Genomic DNA, 14,117 nt, shown 5'->3' on the forward strand with positions numbered 1-14,117 from the left:
AAGAAAGGGGGAGAGGGGAGTTTCTCTCGTTCTTGATTTTTTTTTTTTTTTTTTTTTTTTGCATGTCACAAAATTAACTTTAGGTTCTGATGAACTACAGATACATCACATAAAATGAGATTCAGCAATCAATGTAATATGAAGTAGCAATCATTTAAAATAAATTAAAGGCCATTTTCTGAACGTAATGTTGCCAAATCCAACTGATAAATGGCCCCTTAATTAGTGACCAATGATAAAATGAATGACTTGTTCCATGTCAAATGATGTGAGAAACTTTCTTTTATATGTTTTTCCTTGAAGTTAGTCATACATCCGTAAATTTCACACTTTTCTTTGAAAGAGAAATTTTGTGACTACAACTTCAATTTGTTTGTCATACATCCATGAATTTCAAACTTTTCTTTGACAGAGAAATTTTGTGACTCGATTACTTGGCAAGAAACAATTTGAATCAATTGTACAGTAAGTATTAACTGGCCATTGTCTGGCATTGGGGGAAATCCCCTCCTCTTAAATATGGATGAAACTCGATTGAACCAATGATAGAGAAATATCTTTCAGAGTCATGAAACATGACTCTTGAAACATGAAACATGACTCTTTCGGGATTCATTTGTAACCCCAGTATGTTGTTATTTAGCTAAGACTTTATCAACAACATTAGATTTACAATCATTATTGCACAGAAATACATATACACAATATCAAACAAAAATGTTTAATTGTTAATTAACAATGTCATTGTTGCAGTAATATTTTGATTTTTTATACTTTTTTGTAGAAGTATTTACATATGTATATATACTTTCATTATTTCAGCAACAAAATGATTCAACTTGACAACAATCAACAAATATGTAAAAAATATTTCTAGCATCTATCTTTAACATGTTTAAATAATTAAGGTACAGTGTAAGTCAATTTTCAGGTCTGATTGTACAATGACAATTGATGACTAAGGATAATTCTTTTTGAAATCTTATCTGAAATAAAATATATCTCTCTTCTTTTAAAGCATATGAAAAACCAAAATATTTTTTTTTAAAAGGTAATTAAAATCTTAAAGCAATATGAGCTGCATTTTTGAAAATTCTATTTTGCTCTGAAAATGTGTTATTATGTTAAATTTGTAAGTAGCTTTAACCTTTATGATCAATTAGACTAAAACAAAGCAGAAGAAAGACTTCTATATACAATCCAATATACCGTTTTATATAAGAAATCATTATTATACAGGACAACAATTATGTAATCTTGATTCAATTGAAGCTTATAAATAGTTCTTCCATTGCAAATATAAACAACAGATGTTTATTAACGTTACTTTTTTCTGTCATTGAAATAGTTATTTACAATTTTGCAACAAAAAAATCTGACATCAAAGTTGCAGCTCATATTGCTTTAAATGTAACCTTGACCTGAAAGATGTAGCAGTACCTTAAAGCACACCTTTTTTAATTAATGTCTATCTCCAAAAAAAAAAAAACATTCAGCAAGTAATACATAGAATTATGAAATAAATACTTTTTTTGTTTTCATATTCCATCAACAACTCACTAATTCTATTCCTCACTTTAAGTAGTGACCAACACTTGTCGATATTTCACAATATTCACTGGGGAAGCTTCTGATGGTATCCATGGACGACAACCTCGTCGTAAGCGGGTGGTGACATTCTTGGATTTCCTGACAAGGGACCAAATTCATCTGAGTATCGGGACTACAAAATAAAACACAAAAAAATTGTCAGGTAAAATTCAGACTAGAAAAGTGCTGCAAAGTTCTGAACCAATAAAAATCATATAATTCATTGCATGTACTACAGTATAGCATGCAACTTTACTGAAAGTTGGAAACAGTTTTTTCCCTTAAAATATATAAGCATGTTTTCAAAACAGATGTCTTTCTTTCATCTTTTTTTTAAGCATTTCTCACATTTCTCTAGCAATAATACATACATTTGAAAAAATATGCATTTTCTACTCATAAATATTAATCAATCGCAACAACTTTTATTTGTAATTTTTCAGTCTGAAATCAATCTGCAACTAAATTTACTAATTTTCGCAACAGATTCAACATCTTACATGTACATAAATACAAAGGTGAATAATTGGTTTGCGATGAAAAATATTCATGAGTAAAAAAAGATTGTGAAACTTGCAGATATTTGTTGCTCAAGAATAAAAGTTCAGTAAGAATTCTTGTTTTCCTTTGTGACTTACGGTATGTAAATGTGCTTCTTTGTGAGACAAAGGACTATAGGATGGAGGGATTGTTCCAAAATAAATAATTCTCTCTCTGTATCCAGATCGCCACATGTATATACAGGAAGTTAACAAGATCATGAAAAACACCAAACCAAACCTAATAAAACAAAGAAGTTTATTACATATATATAAAGGCCTCAAATAACAACATCCAAATAAAACTTGAAAAAAAAAAGAAGAAGAATGTATCATGTTGATGATTGTTGTTTGATTTCACTGATCATGTTGATATTAATTTCATAAATGTTATAATTTAAAATGATACTGACTAGAGAAACTCTAAATATAAAGCTAATTCTTTCATTCTCTTGAAACAGCACAGATTTGTATCCTTATTTCCAATAAAGAAAGAATTATTTGTTTGTTTGATGTTTAACGCCTCTTACAGAGATACTACCACTTGTCAGCACAGGTACTTGTGGACAGGACCCCTACCCTACACCCCCCCCCCCTGTGAAAAAAATGTCCGACAAGCCCCGGGGTTGAATGTGGGGGGGGGGGGTCTGTCCACAAGTACCAGTGCTTGTCAGTGGAGAGTCAGTGGGGCCCTCAGGACAATTGAACAGTGAGGGGTTCTTTTTGTGCCAGCATCAACTGTGACACAGTTCCTCAGTTTATACACTCTCATCTGAAGGATCAGTTTCCACATCCCACTGTTGGATTTGAACCAGTGACAAAAGGATCACTCCTTACTTCGTGACTCTAAAGCAGATGCTCTTACCACTGTGCCATGTTGGTGACTAGAAAGCATGACTGTATTATGTTGGGGAGGGGGGAGGGAGATTCATGACTTACCAGAAATACCACAGCTCCCAAACTGTGTATGAAACACAACATATGTTTTCTCCACAGCAGTATTCATTGTTCTCACACCTACAAATCAAAAAGTAAAAACAGTATAATATGTGAAATAAACATGATAAATAATGCATAGGCTTTTAACAGAAATGCGTGACTTTAAAATCTAGACAAAAGTGTACCTAGATTCTTTTTTTGTCTAACTTTTTTTTGTAAAACATTTAAATTAATATTTTCTATTGTGCAATAATCTTTTAAATTAATTAATCCTTCAATTCACTGTCAACACTGGTTGCTCTGGTAATAAAAGCAACACAGTGGGTATACATATAATTATGACATTAATTAATCTGTTGTTGCATAGTAAAACTAATTAACAGGGTGTATAAACACATGATGTTTCAAAAGGTGCTTAATGCAGATAGAAAGAAAACAATTATGCTTCCAACTGACTGGAAAACAAACAATGTCCTTACCTGGTCCCCCACCATTAGGATCTTTGTTACACTCTGAAATTTAGCAACCATCAGAATTTCAGAGCATAACAAAGATCTGATTTTAATCTGATTGCTGCTCCCTCCCAACCCCATCCCAAAGGGGCTAACTAAACAACAATATGTGAAATATCCTTCTGCTTACTGAGGAATTTATGTGTACATGTACAAGCTTTAAAAAAAAAAACAAGCAAAATCTAATTAATGACTACCACTAACTCGTTAAGAAATCATTTATAAATACAATATTATACAATTATGGACTCTTTTGGTGTTGAATATGGTTTGTTATTCACCAGAAAAATATTCATATTGACCGAGGCGAAGCCGAGGTCAATATGGATATTTTTCTGTTGAATAACAAACCATATTCAACACCAAAAGAGTCCATAATTGTTTTACTATATAGTCGGGATTTGAATACATAAGACATTGAAGGCTGTATGACGACATCATTTTCATTTGCGATATTCCATTGTTGTAAATAAAAAAAAAATCCAGGTTACTGTTTGTAACCTCTGTGTTTTCCTTACCGAGTTTCGCGATGTGTAAGACGTCCAGATGTTAAAAATTAATCCTGAAATAGGTTTGAATAATTGTTTTCCTGCTCAGATACGTAGCTCGCTGCAGCCGTTGCAACCATTGTTTACAACGTTATTCGATATTTTGATTGTGACGTCACAATGCCGCTGCACGCGCATTGACCCTCCGGTGAATACGGCCTAAAATCCGGTGAATATGTAGTGTTATGAACTGTTTGCATTTGTATAGATTATATAGAGACTATAAATAGACTATACAATAAAGTTATATACGGTGTGAAAATATGTAGCACTAATTCATACATGTAAATACCAGAATAACTAATACCTAGCAATTGCACTAAACTTTGAGTATGGCAATTTATGTAGGCCATCATATAGAGTATTATTACTAAAGAGGTGTAACTTTAATCAAAATTACAGTAAATATAAGAATCTCACAAAACATACTTACTTCCCACTATCACAGTAATAAGCATCGACCTGAAATAAAAAAAAATTACTAGAGTATTACTGCACTCATTAACACATCATCTGTATTAATTTTCATGATCACTACTAAGATTATAAATTATTTTCGTAGAAGTAAGAATAATCTAACTCACTACAGTGTCTCTGGACAAGCCAACCAGGTCCGTAGGACAGTATCATTTTTATGATAGAACGGTCTATCTAATTTAGTAGATCTATACAATGTAGTATACTATAGAAAAACATATTTTTTTCTCACTCCCCCCCGGTCAAGGATTTTTAGCCGGGCTTATTGCTCAAAGAGCAATTGCCGGCTTATGTCATCCTGTTCAAGGCAGGAAGTTGACCCCATAGTTGCCATTTTAAAGTTACGTACAAAAATATAGTTCTTACTTTCAACTGCTTTTGAGATAATACAAACGCTAAATAAAACAACAAAAACAAAACGAAGTTTAATCTATATAAATAAACATTAGTAGTAATGACTTTGAAAACTTCATCCTAAGTCAAAGAGCATAGTTCATTAGCGTAAGGATTTTTGATAACCAATGTTATCGTAGTTCTCTACACATACGAGGTAAAGCAGGAGAGGGAACCAGACTGGCCTGTTTGTTTACATTCAGCTGCGGTACCAGATTAATTCTGATTCTGACAAAATCGGACCGTGGTATTAGGATTGAAAAACTCACTGTCAGTGTCTTATCATCTATATTGATAATTTTAAAATAATTTTTTATCAAAATATAAACGTGATTCATGTAAGAAATTCATTCTACTCTGTAAATGAGCCCGGCTCTCTGTACTTCTGAGTACTTTGATTTTTGGTAGTGCCCCCCCCCCCTTCCAATAAAACACTGTTAGGTCCCCCAGCTAAAATTATTCCTATAGATCTGTTCAGTATTATTGTAGGGAAATTTTGATTTTTCAGAGACACTTTTTTTGTGAAAATAGGCATTAACTGTAAGTCTTACAAAGTTAATTGTGCTTCCATTTATTTGGTGACGTAATCAAATCAGGTAATGAAAGATTGGTGACAATAAACACAAAACTCTGCATTGATTCATAATAAGTTATTCTGCACAGTTCCCTTTCAATGTCTGTGTTTTTTAAATTCCTCCAGCTATGCCTATTCAAATCCAGGTGTACCATAATACAACACTTACAAAACAGCTGATAGTGAATTAAAGAAATCACGCCACATCGACGTAGAAAACAGCTGACAAAGAAAACATTCATAACCAGCAAATTCAGCAGGATTTTTACAATAGAATTTTTGGGAGAAATAAATAGAATGGTATTTCAATTTATCAATTTCTTCCTAACTTACCTGTCTGATCAGCAAAGAGGACACAAAAACTGTCAAGACGGACAGGCTGTCCGCCATTTTCAGTGTTTATTTACTATCTAATGTCAAGGTCAACAGAAAAATATAACTTAAAATTTGTACCGTTGGCATTCTTTTTTCCGCGAGAAAAGCCCTCCTTCGATAATTTTTTTTATTTAAATAAATGAATAAATTAATAAATATTTTATGCATATAATGTTTATCATGCATGAATTTTTACAGAAATTCTCATGCCCCTGGCCCATAAGGCCATATTCAAAGAATAATTTTTTTGCTATGTCCTTTCAGAGTTGGATCTCTTGACCTTGAAATATGCATACATGTACTGAATTTGAGACACTTGAAATATATAGGCAGGGCATAAGTGTTTCATACATATGAAAACCAGACTATAAACATCCATTATATATATAGTAATATCATGAATGTGTGACTGCATTATAATAGTCATATAGGTGGGAATTTAAAGTTATTTCATTAAAAATAATTCTCTTCTTCTCCAGAAAAGCTGCTGAAATAATGATTTGACAGCGATATTCATGTTTTTCAAACCAACCCATGTATATTCCCCCCCCCCCTCCTTCTGAAGAAATGTGTGAAAAACTGATATTGATACTGTTTTAGTTACCGTTTATGTTTGTTTACAGATGCAAACATGATAAAGAAGCAGTCTCTTTTTTTCTATTGATAAGCTTTCAAATATGGTTATATGTACATCTTAATTTAATTGGTCAAAATATAGAGTGCAAATTCATAAATATGAAAATCCATGATCAGGTAATTTTAAATTTTAAAAAAGACAATTTTATTTTCCACAATTCCAACCAAAGAAAAAGTTTTATAAATTAAAGAAAACTCTTTCAAAGGTTACAGTCTGAATTTTTTATTGATTCAAAACAAGTGCTAGTACATACATGTGTTATATATATATGTAATACAATAACCTTGCACCATGAACTAACATAAAGCATTTTATACTCTGATAACAGCTGAGCACCATTCTCAATAAACATATTGTTTCTTCCACCAGGAATACTAGTAATCATATTCTTCTAAAATTGTCCACTAAATTGACACTCCAATAATTATGGCCTATAAGAGAAAATGGTTGTTAATACTGTTAAATACAGTTAATACCTTTCTCAATTAAAAAAAAAATATGACCAAATTAACCAACTATGATTTCATTCACTGACCCAAATATTTTTTTATCATTGTCAAATACAGAAATTGCATGACAAAGGCATATAGTACGTGAAAACAAATTTAACCCTTCAACCAATCAAAATAAAGATAAAAAGGGCAAATGCATATTTCCTCATTATGCATATATTATTTATGCGGAAAAAATTTAACATTCAAACTATATGATTATTTATAAATTACAACTGCACAGAGTATTATGCTTGTTTAACATGTATTATTTTGGGCAAAATATGTATTTTTAAAATAATTAATGCTGAAATATTAACAATGTAATAACAGTATCTAGCACAGGGGCTTGACATTTTTAACCTTTCTTTTCATGAATATATCTTTCCCCATACTATAATAATTATTATAGCTAGTATGGGAAATGTTTATTTATGAAAAGAAAGGTTAAAAACATCAAGTGCAATGGTATTTTATTTAGCTATTATGTATACACAGAGTTACAAGAGGCCCACGGGCCTTATAGGTCACCTGAGTATTGTGTAACAACTTTCAAACAATTAAATTTGGTTCGTGTTTTAAACCAGAGGCCATGAAATTCACAATTTTGAAAGAGGCACCATTGCTTATCAAAATTATAAACTTAGCATGCTTAATTTATTTACTTAATGCCCAGAGGTAGCTCAGAGTAACAAAGAGAAAATGCACTTCCATTTTATAATCAGTCGTGCACCTCACCCCAAAGGAACCACTGACCCTGGGGCCACATATTTAAAAATTTTGCAAATTTTATCATGAAATGGTAGATTAATACCAAAGATCAGATTTCAAAGCATTAATTTATTTTCAGACTATATACCCCCCCCCCCCCCCCCCGGGTGAGGGGGGGGGGGCATAAAAAATAACCATTTTTGTTAGATGCACCTTTCTTCATCATATATATATATATATATATATATATATATATATATATATATATATAGGTAAATCTTTTTAAAAAAGAAACACGAAAACCTTTAGTTTAGCTTAAGCGCTTTCATTTCAAATCTTCAGAAGCTTTATAATACGTAACATAGCAACATAACGTCATAACGTCATAATAAGCGGAACATTACATACAAACGTCTATTGTGACGTCATAGTCAAACTTTGCGGGAAAACTGTAGAATGAAAATAATAAGTACAATTTTTACAACAATTATGCTCAATTGTTCAGTCTAGGTTTGAACAAATGTATAAAATGTTTTTCTTTCTCACGTCTCTGAATATCACTTTCACTTGAAAGTTTGTAAAAAGGAAATATAGTGAATTGTTTATTTCCACAAGTATCCAAATGTTCACTCAGAGGGATTTGCCGATATTCCGGAGAGTTAATATGTTGTCGGTGGACACGCACCCGGGCACGCAATTGATTGCTCGTTTCCCCGATATAAAATTCTTGGCATCCAGCACACGTAATTACATATACTACATTTTTAGTGGCACAAGACATGTTTGCATTGACTGTGAATTGTCTTCCATTAAAGTCATAAGTTGATCCTTCCATTATATGTCTACACGTCCCGCAACGCGCGTCTTCACACTTAGTCACTTTGTAACTATTCTTAAAATGGGACGAACACAGAATTCTTCTAAGATTCTTGGGCTGTCTTCTGCTGTTAATAAATTTTACATCTCTATATATTTGTTGTGTTGACCGGTCCGTTTTCAAAACGTTGTTAAGTTGGTGTACTACGGAGGTCAAATTATGATTCCTTGGATTGTGGGTATGCACAAATGGAATTATATCCGTTTTATTTTCCTGGGTTTTTGTAGACAGTAATTCTGACCGTTCATATCCTTTGGCTTTCAATATCCCGTTATCTATCAGGTTTTGAGGATATCCCTGTTTTAAAAGGTATAACTTGAGTTCTTTCAGTCGGATATCTCTGGTGTTTTCGTCACTAACGATAGCACATAAACGTCTAGCCAGATTGTATGGAATTGCTGTTTTTGTGTGATGAGGGTGACAGGATCCAAAATGTAAATACTGTTGGGTGTCAGTTGATTTGTAGAAGATATCCGTTGAAAGTTTGGTATCTTCTTTGATGACAAGAACATCAAGGAATGGTAATTCCATACCGCTGCTTTCCATGGTAAATCTAATGTTGGAATCTAAGTCGTTTAATAATTGGTGGAAAATTGATAATTTCTCAATGTTGTCATTCCAAAGAATGAAACAGTCATCCAAAAATCGTTTCCACTTTGATGTTATAGCTTCAGCGTCCTCTTCTCCCCATAGAGTGACAAGTCGTTGATGGAGTTTTTGCTCGAGGTATCCCAATGTTAAGGTGGCATACGTGGGAGCCACTTTTGTTCCCATCGCTGTTCCTTTGGTTTGAATAAAATGCTCTACTCCGAAGGCAAATGTATTGTTTTGAAGTATAAGTCTTAATCCCTCTAAGATGAATTCTTGCTCAAAACGATCCTGTAGTAAGTCTGGGTATCTATCAATCCAGTATTTAACCGCTTTTATACCCAAGTCCACGGGTATATTTGTGTATAAATTCACGACGTCGAATGACACGAGTTTCGTATTAGGTTGAATATGTTCTGGTAGATGGTTGATAAAATCTATATCATCTCTTATAAAACTGGGAACCTTTTCACAATAAGGCTTTAATAAAATGTCTAACAAGTGACTCAGTCTTTGAGTTGAACAATTAGGCCCTCCTACGATTGGCCGAAAAGAGAGATCTTCAGGACTTAGACAGCAAATATACTCTCCTCTCTGAGCCTGTATGGCGTTTTTGATTTCTGATGACTTGTGTACTTTTGGTAATCCGTAAAATTGACTCTCTTTTGTTTCAAAGTTTATGAGATAGTCTTTCTCCTTAGCAGTTATATCTCCCGAGGATGGCCCACTGACAAGTTGTTTTATCTTTGCTAAAGTTTTTGTCTCGTGATTTGCATTAATACTCCCATAGTAGTTAGGGTCCTGTAGCATATTCAAAATCTTACGTTCGTAATATGTTTTATTCATGATGACTACTCCGCCTCCTTTGTCGGCTTCTTTGATAACGATACTTTCGTCATTATGTAAGTCATTTAAAGCTTTTTGCTCTTCTTTTGTAAGATTAGATCTAATATTCTTCTTAATATTAGGTAGGTTTATATTATCTAGGGTTTCACATACCGTATCTAGAGTTCGGTTTCTACCTCGTTTTGGAATAAAGTGGGATTTATTTCTAACCAGGTCCTCTGGTTCCTCATTTTCACTATCTTCTGTTGATTCGTCGTTATCTTCGTAAAAGTATTCCCTTAGTCGTAGTCGCCTTGTGTATTCCTTTATGTCCGTTTTAAGTTCTTGGTTATTCATGCGTGGGGTGGGTGTATATTTCAAGCCTCTAGATAATAACTTTATCTCTGCTTTAGTTAATATCCTATCTGAAAGATTAAACACTTTAGGATCAACTTCTATTGATTCCTTGGTTTTATTTGTTTCCTCAACATCAACTAAATTTGCGTTGTTTGATGATATAATTGTTGTATGTGCCTCTGTCCTTGGTTGGGCTTGCCGCCTCCTAAAAAATAGTGCCGCACACCACGTCCGATGAAAGTTGTTTTTTCATTTCTATAAATGTTTGAGGGTTTGTACCGTCTAATAATTCGTTGGTTTTTCGGATAGGAGTGGGGCGAATTTCGTTTCGCGTTATTAAACGTTGTCCATCGAGTGTAATGGCGTCGTAGACTTTGTTCTGGGGGCAATGCTTGATTTCCTTTCTGATTTCTCGTGGCATTGGGATTCGATCCAGTCCGCATGGTATCATTGCTCACAACAGATGCATAGGTAGCTCTTGTCGTATCATTCTTGTGATAAACATATCTTGTGGAAATAAACAATTCACTATATTTCCTTTTTACAAACTTTCAAGTGAAAGTGATATTCAGAGACGTGAGAAAGAAAAACATTTTATACATTTGTTCAAACCTAGACTGAACAATTGAGCATAATTGTTGTAAAAATTGTACTTATTATTTTCATTCTACAGTTTTCCCGCAAAGTTTGACTATGACGTCACAATAGACGTTTGTATGTAATGTTCCGCTTATTATGACGTTATGACGTTATGTTGCTATGTTACGTATTATAAAGCTTCTGAAGATTTGAAATGAAAGCGCTTAAGCTAAACTAAAGGTTTTCGTGTTTCTTTTTTAAAAAGATTTACCTGTAAACTACCGAGCACTGTGGATTTTTTTCTGTTTCATATATATATATATATATATATATATATATATATATATATATATATATATATACTTGGATCATTGGCATTAATACCTAGGAGCACAGAAAAAGATTTTCAAAGAATTAAATGTATTTTCACTATACCGGTATAATCAACAGAGCCCTGCTCTAACACTAGAACCCCTGACCCTGGGGCCATAAAATTCACAATTTTGAAAGAGGCACTCTTGCTCATCATAACTATGAGCTTAGTTAGATTATTTAATACTCAGGAGCAGAGAAGAAGATTTTCAAAGAATTAATGCATTTTCACTATATAATCTATATGGCCCTGCCCTAGCACCAGAACCTCTGACCCTGGGGCCATGAATTTCAAAATTTTGGTAGACGACTCAATGCTCATTACATTCATGCCAACAATTTGCCTGCTTGATGTCCAGGAGTAAAGAAGAAGATTTTTAAAGATTGCAATAATTTTAGTGGTTTTGGCCCCACCCCTCAGGCCCCAGGGAGGCGGGGACCATAAAATTCACAATTTTTGTTTCCCTTCACCCATAGATGCTGTATACCAAATTTGGTTGAAATTGGTTTAGTGGTTTCAGAGAAGAAGCTGAAAATGTTCAAATGTTACACAATATGCACGACACACGACGCACTACAACAGACGAAAACGGATAGCAATAGGTCATCTGAGTTACTCAGGTGACCTAATAAAATATGTAATTAAAAAATACTGAGTATTGTACATTTACAGTGTTATTTACACATAAAACTGTGTATCTATAAATTTCAACATGGATTTTTTCTTTGACTAAATGTCAAATATCAGTAAGTAACAATTCATACAATACAATGTACAAGATTATAATACATGTAATATCTGACAGACATAAAAAAAAATAACTCTGTAAAAAAATGCCGAAAATGTTTATCAATATTATAACACTGAACAGGGGATAATCAGTTTCTATCTGATTTAACCTGACTTTCATCATAGATTAAAGACCAAATATATCAATTTCAATGTAAGATTTATTTTTTTTCATAATTAAGTCACAAAATTGTCAAATAGAAAAAAAATACAAAGCTGAACCCATGTGTTCTGTTAAAGCAATATGAGCTGCAACTTTGATATCGAAAATTTTTGTTGAAAAAATGTAATAAACTATTTTAATAAAAAAAACATAAGAACATTTATTAACTTCTATTGTTCATATTTTCGATGGAAGACCTAAGTGCTTATATATAGAATGAAGCAAAATTACATTATTGTCGTCAAGTACAATATTGATTTCTTATAAAATCCTATACATTCCATTGCACAAAATCATTTTTGTGAAATACTTTAATACTTTCTTTTAGTCTAATTCATCATAAAGGTTTTAATTATACATAACAGCATATTTTAACAGAAAAATTAGATTCTCAAACATGCAGCTCATATTGCTTTAAATACATGTATATACCGGTCTGAAAATTAAATAGAATATACCTCAACAAATACATATTAACTCTGTAAAAATCTTTATACAATATACATTTGTTAACCATCAGAAACAAATCTCATCAGTGAACAAGCTTATATAAGCTCTCATAATACTGATACTTTTAAAACTTTTCAATAAACTTTTTAAAATATATAAAAAACACATAAACTCTCAGATTTGATATTATTAAGTCACAACTCGAATTTGAAAAGATAAGACTTTATCAATTGATACAAGAGGTTCATGTGCCTTAACAGTCACATGAGTATATAATACAACACTAAAAAGAGTGCATGGAATGGTAAATAATTAAGTAATAACACACAAATAATCTGAAGATAAAAAATAAGAGGTATAGGATAATCAGGGATCGACAAAATAGTTACTGTAGATCACCTAATTTTCGCCACACCTTATTTTCGCGAGATAGTCATTGACTCTTTATTAGCGAGACAAAATTTTCAGGAATTGTGGTCATTTCTCTATATAATCTTAAGGAATTCTATTATACGCAAGAATGAAATTTTCGCGAGCATACCTTCTCGCATAATTACGCGAAAATAAAGTTCTCGCGAATAAAAAGTGATTTACAGTAGTCTGATAACTAGTAGCAACTACATGTAAATAAGAGGATAACACGAAAATAGATACATGTAGATGGATTCATATAAAATCACAAAATTATGGCAGAAAATGTAATTTTGTACAAAGCCCAATAAAAAGCACCAACACCAACCAAATGCATAACATTCGAGTCCCAAATTAAAATAATGACATATAATAGTTAGTTTACAGTCTATGTTGGATAATCAATTCAAATAAGAGAAGATCTGAAAATAAGATGTGAGTATTACTTAACAATCATAAATTTTTCTTTTAAAAAGAAATATCTCTGTCAATATCATATTTTAATTTTACAAAATTCAAATCAGAAACTTTTGTTATCTGAGCTTATATTTTATATTCTGCAATAAGTTTTTTTTTTAACCTGACACTCAAAGAAAATAAAACTGCTCAAGAGTACAATTTTTAGCACTGGATATTTTAAAGCAGTTCATTTTAATAAAGTTTTTCTTACAGAATTTATTTAAATTAATATGTAGTTCTGTACCCAATTAAACTTTTTCATTTTCTATTATCCTGATACATGCACATTTAAAAGGGGGGTAACTCTCTTCAAAGAAGGGTAACTCTAAAATCATACAATTCATGAAAAAATCTTTAAAATTTAATCTGCAGTGATGAGTTGTCTCACGTTTCCTTGTGTGGTATTCTAAATATCACTAATATTTCCTTTTAATCTTCTGTTCGAACAATTAATGTATTA

At 32.2% G+C, this 14,117-nt stretch overlaps 1 protein-coding gene across 1 annotated transcript; it reads right to left on the minus strand.

Moving 5' to 3' along the window:
* Positions 1-1,344: 1,344 nt before the first annotated feature.
* On the minus strand, positions 1,345-5,978 carry LOC134240815 (uncharacterized). Its single transcript, XM_062722891.1, has 5 exons — positions 5,906-5,978; positions 4,562-4,590; positions 3,069-3,146; positions 2,229-2,370; positions 1,345-1,723 (listed from the first exon to the last, which is right to left on the minus strand). Exons 1-5 carry the CDS (start codon positions 5,960-5,962, stop codon positions 1,616-1,618), a joined length of 414 nt encoding a protein of 137 aa, XP_062578875.1. The 5' UTR covers positions 5,963-5,978; the 3' UTR covers positions 1,345-1,615.
* Between the last annotated feature and the right edge of the window lie 8,139 nt (positions 5,979-14,117).

Source organism: Saccostrea cucullata, unplaced genomic scaffold, assembly GCF_032062105.1.
Source record: "Saccostrea cucullata isolate Sc308-1 unplaced genomic scaffold, CSIRO_AGI_Scuc_v1 ctg380, whole genome shotgun sequence".
NCBI lineage: Eukaryota > Metazoa > Mollusca > Bivalvia > Ostreida > Ostreidae > Saccostrea > Saccostrea cuccullata.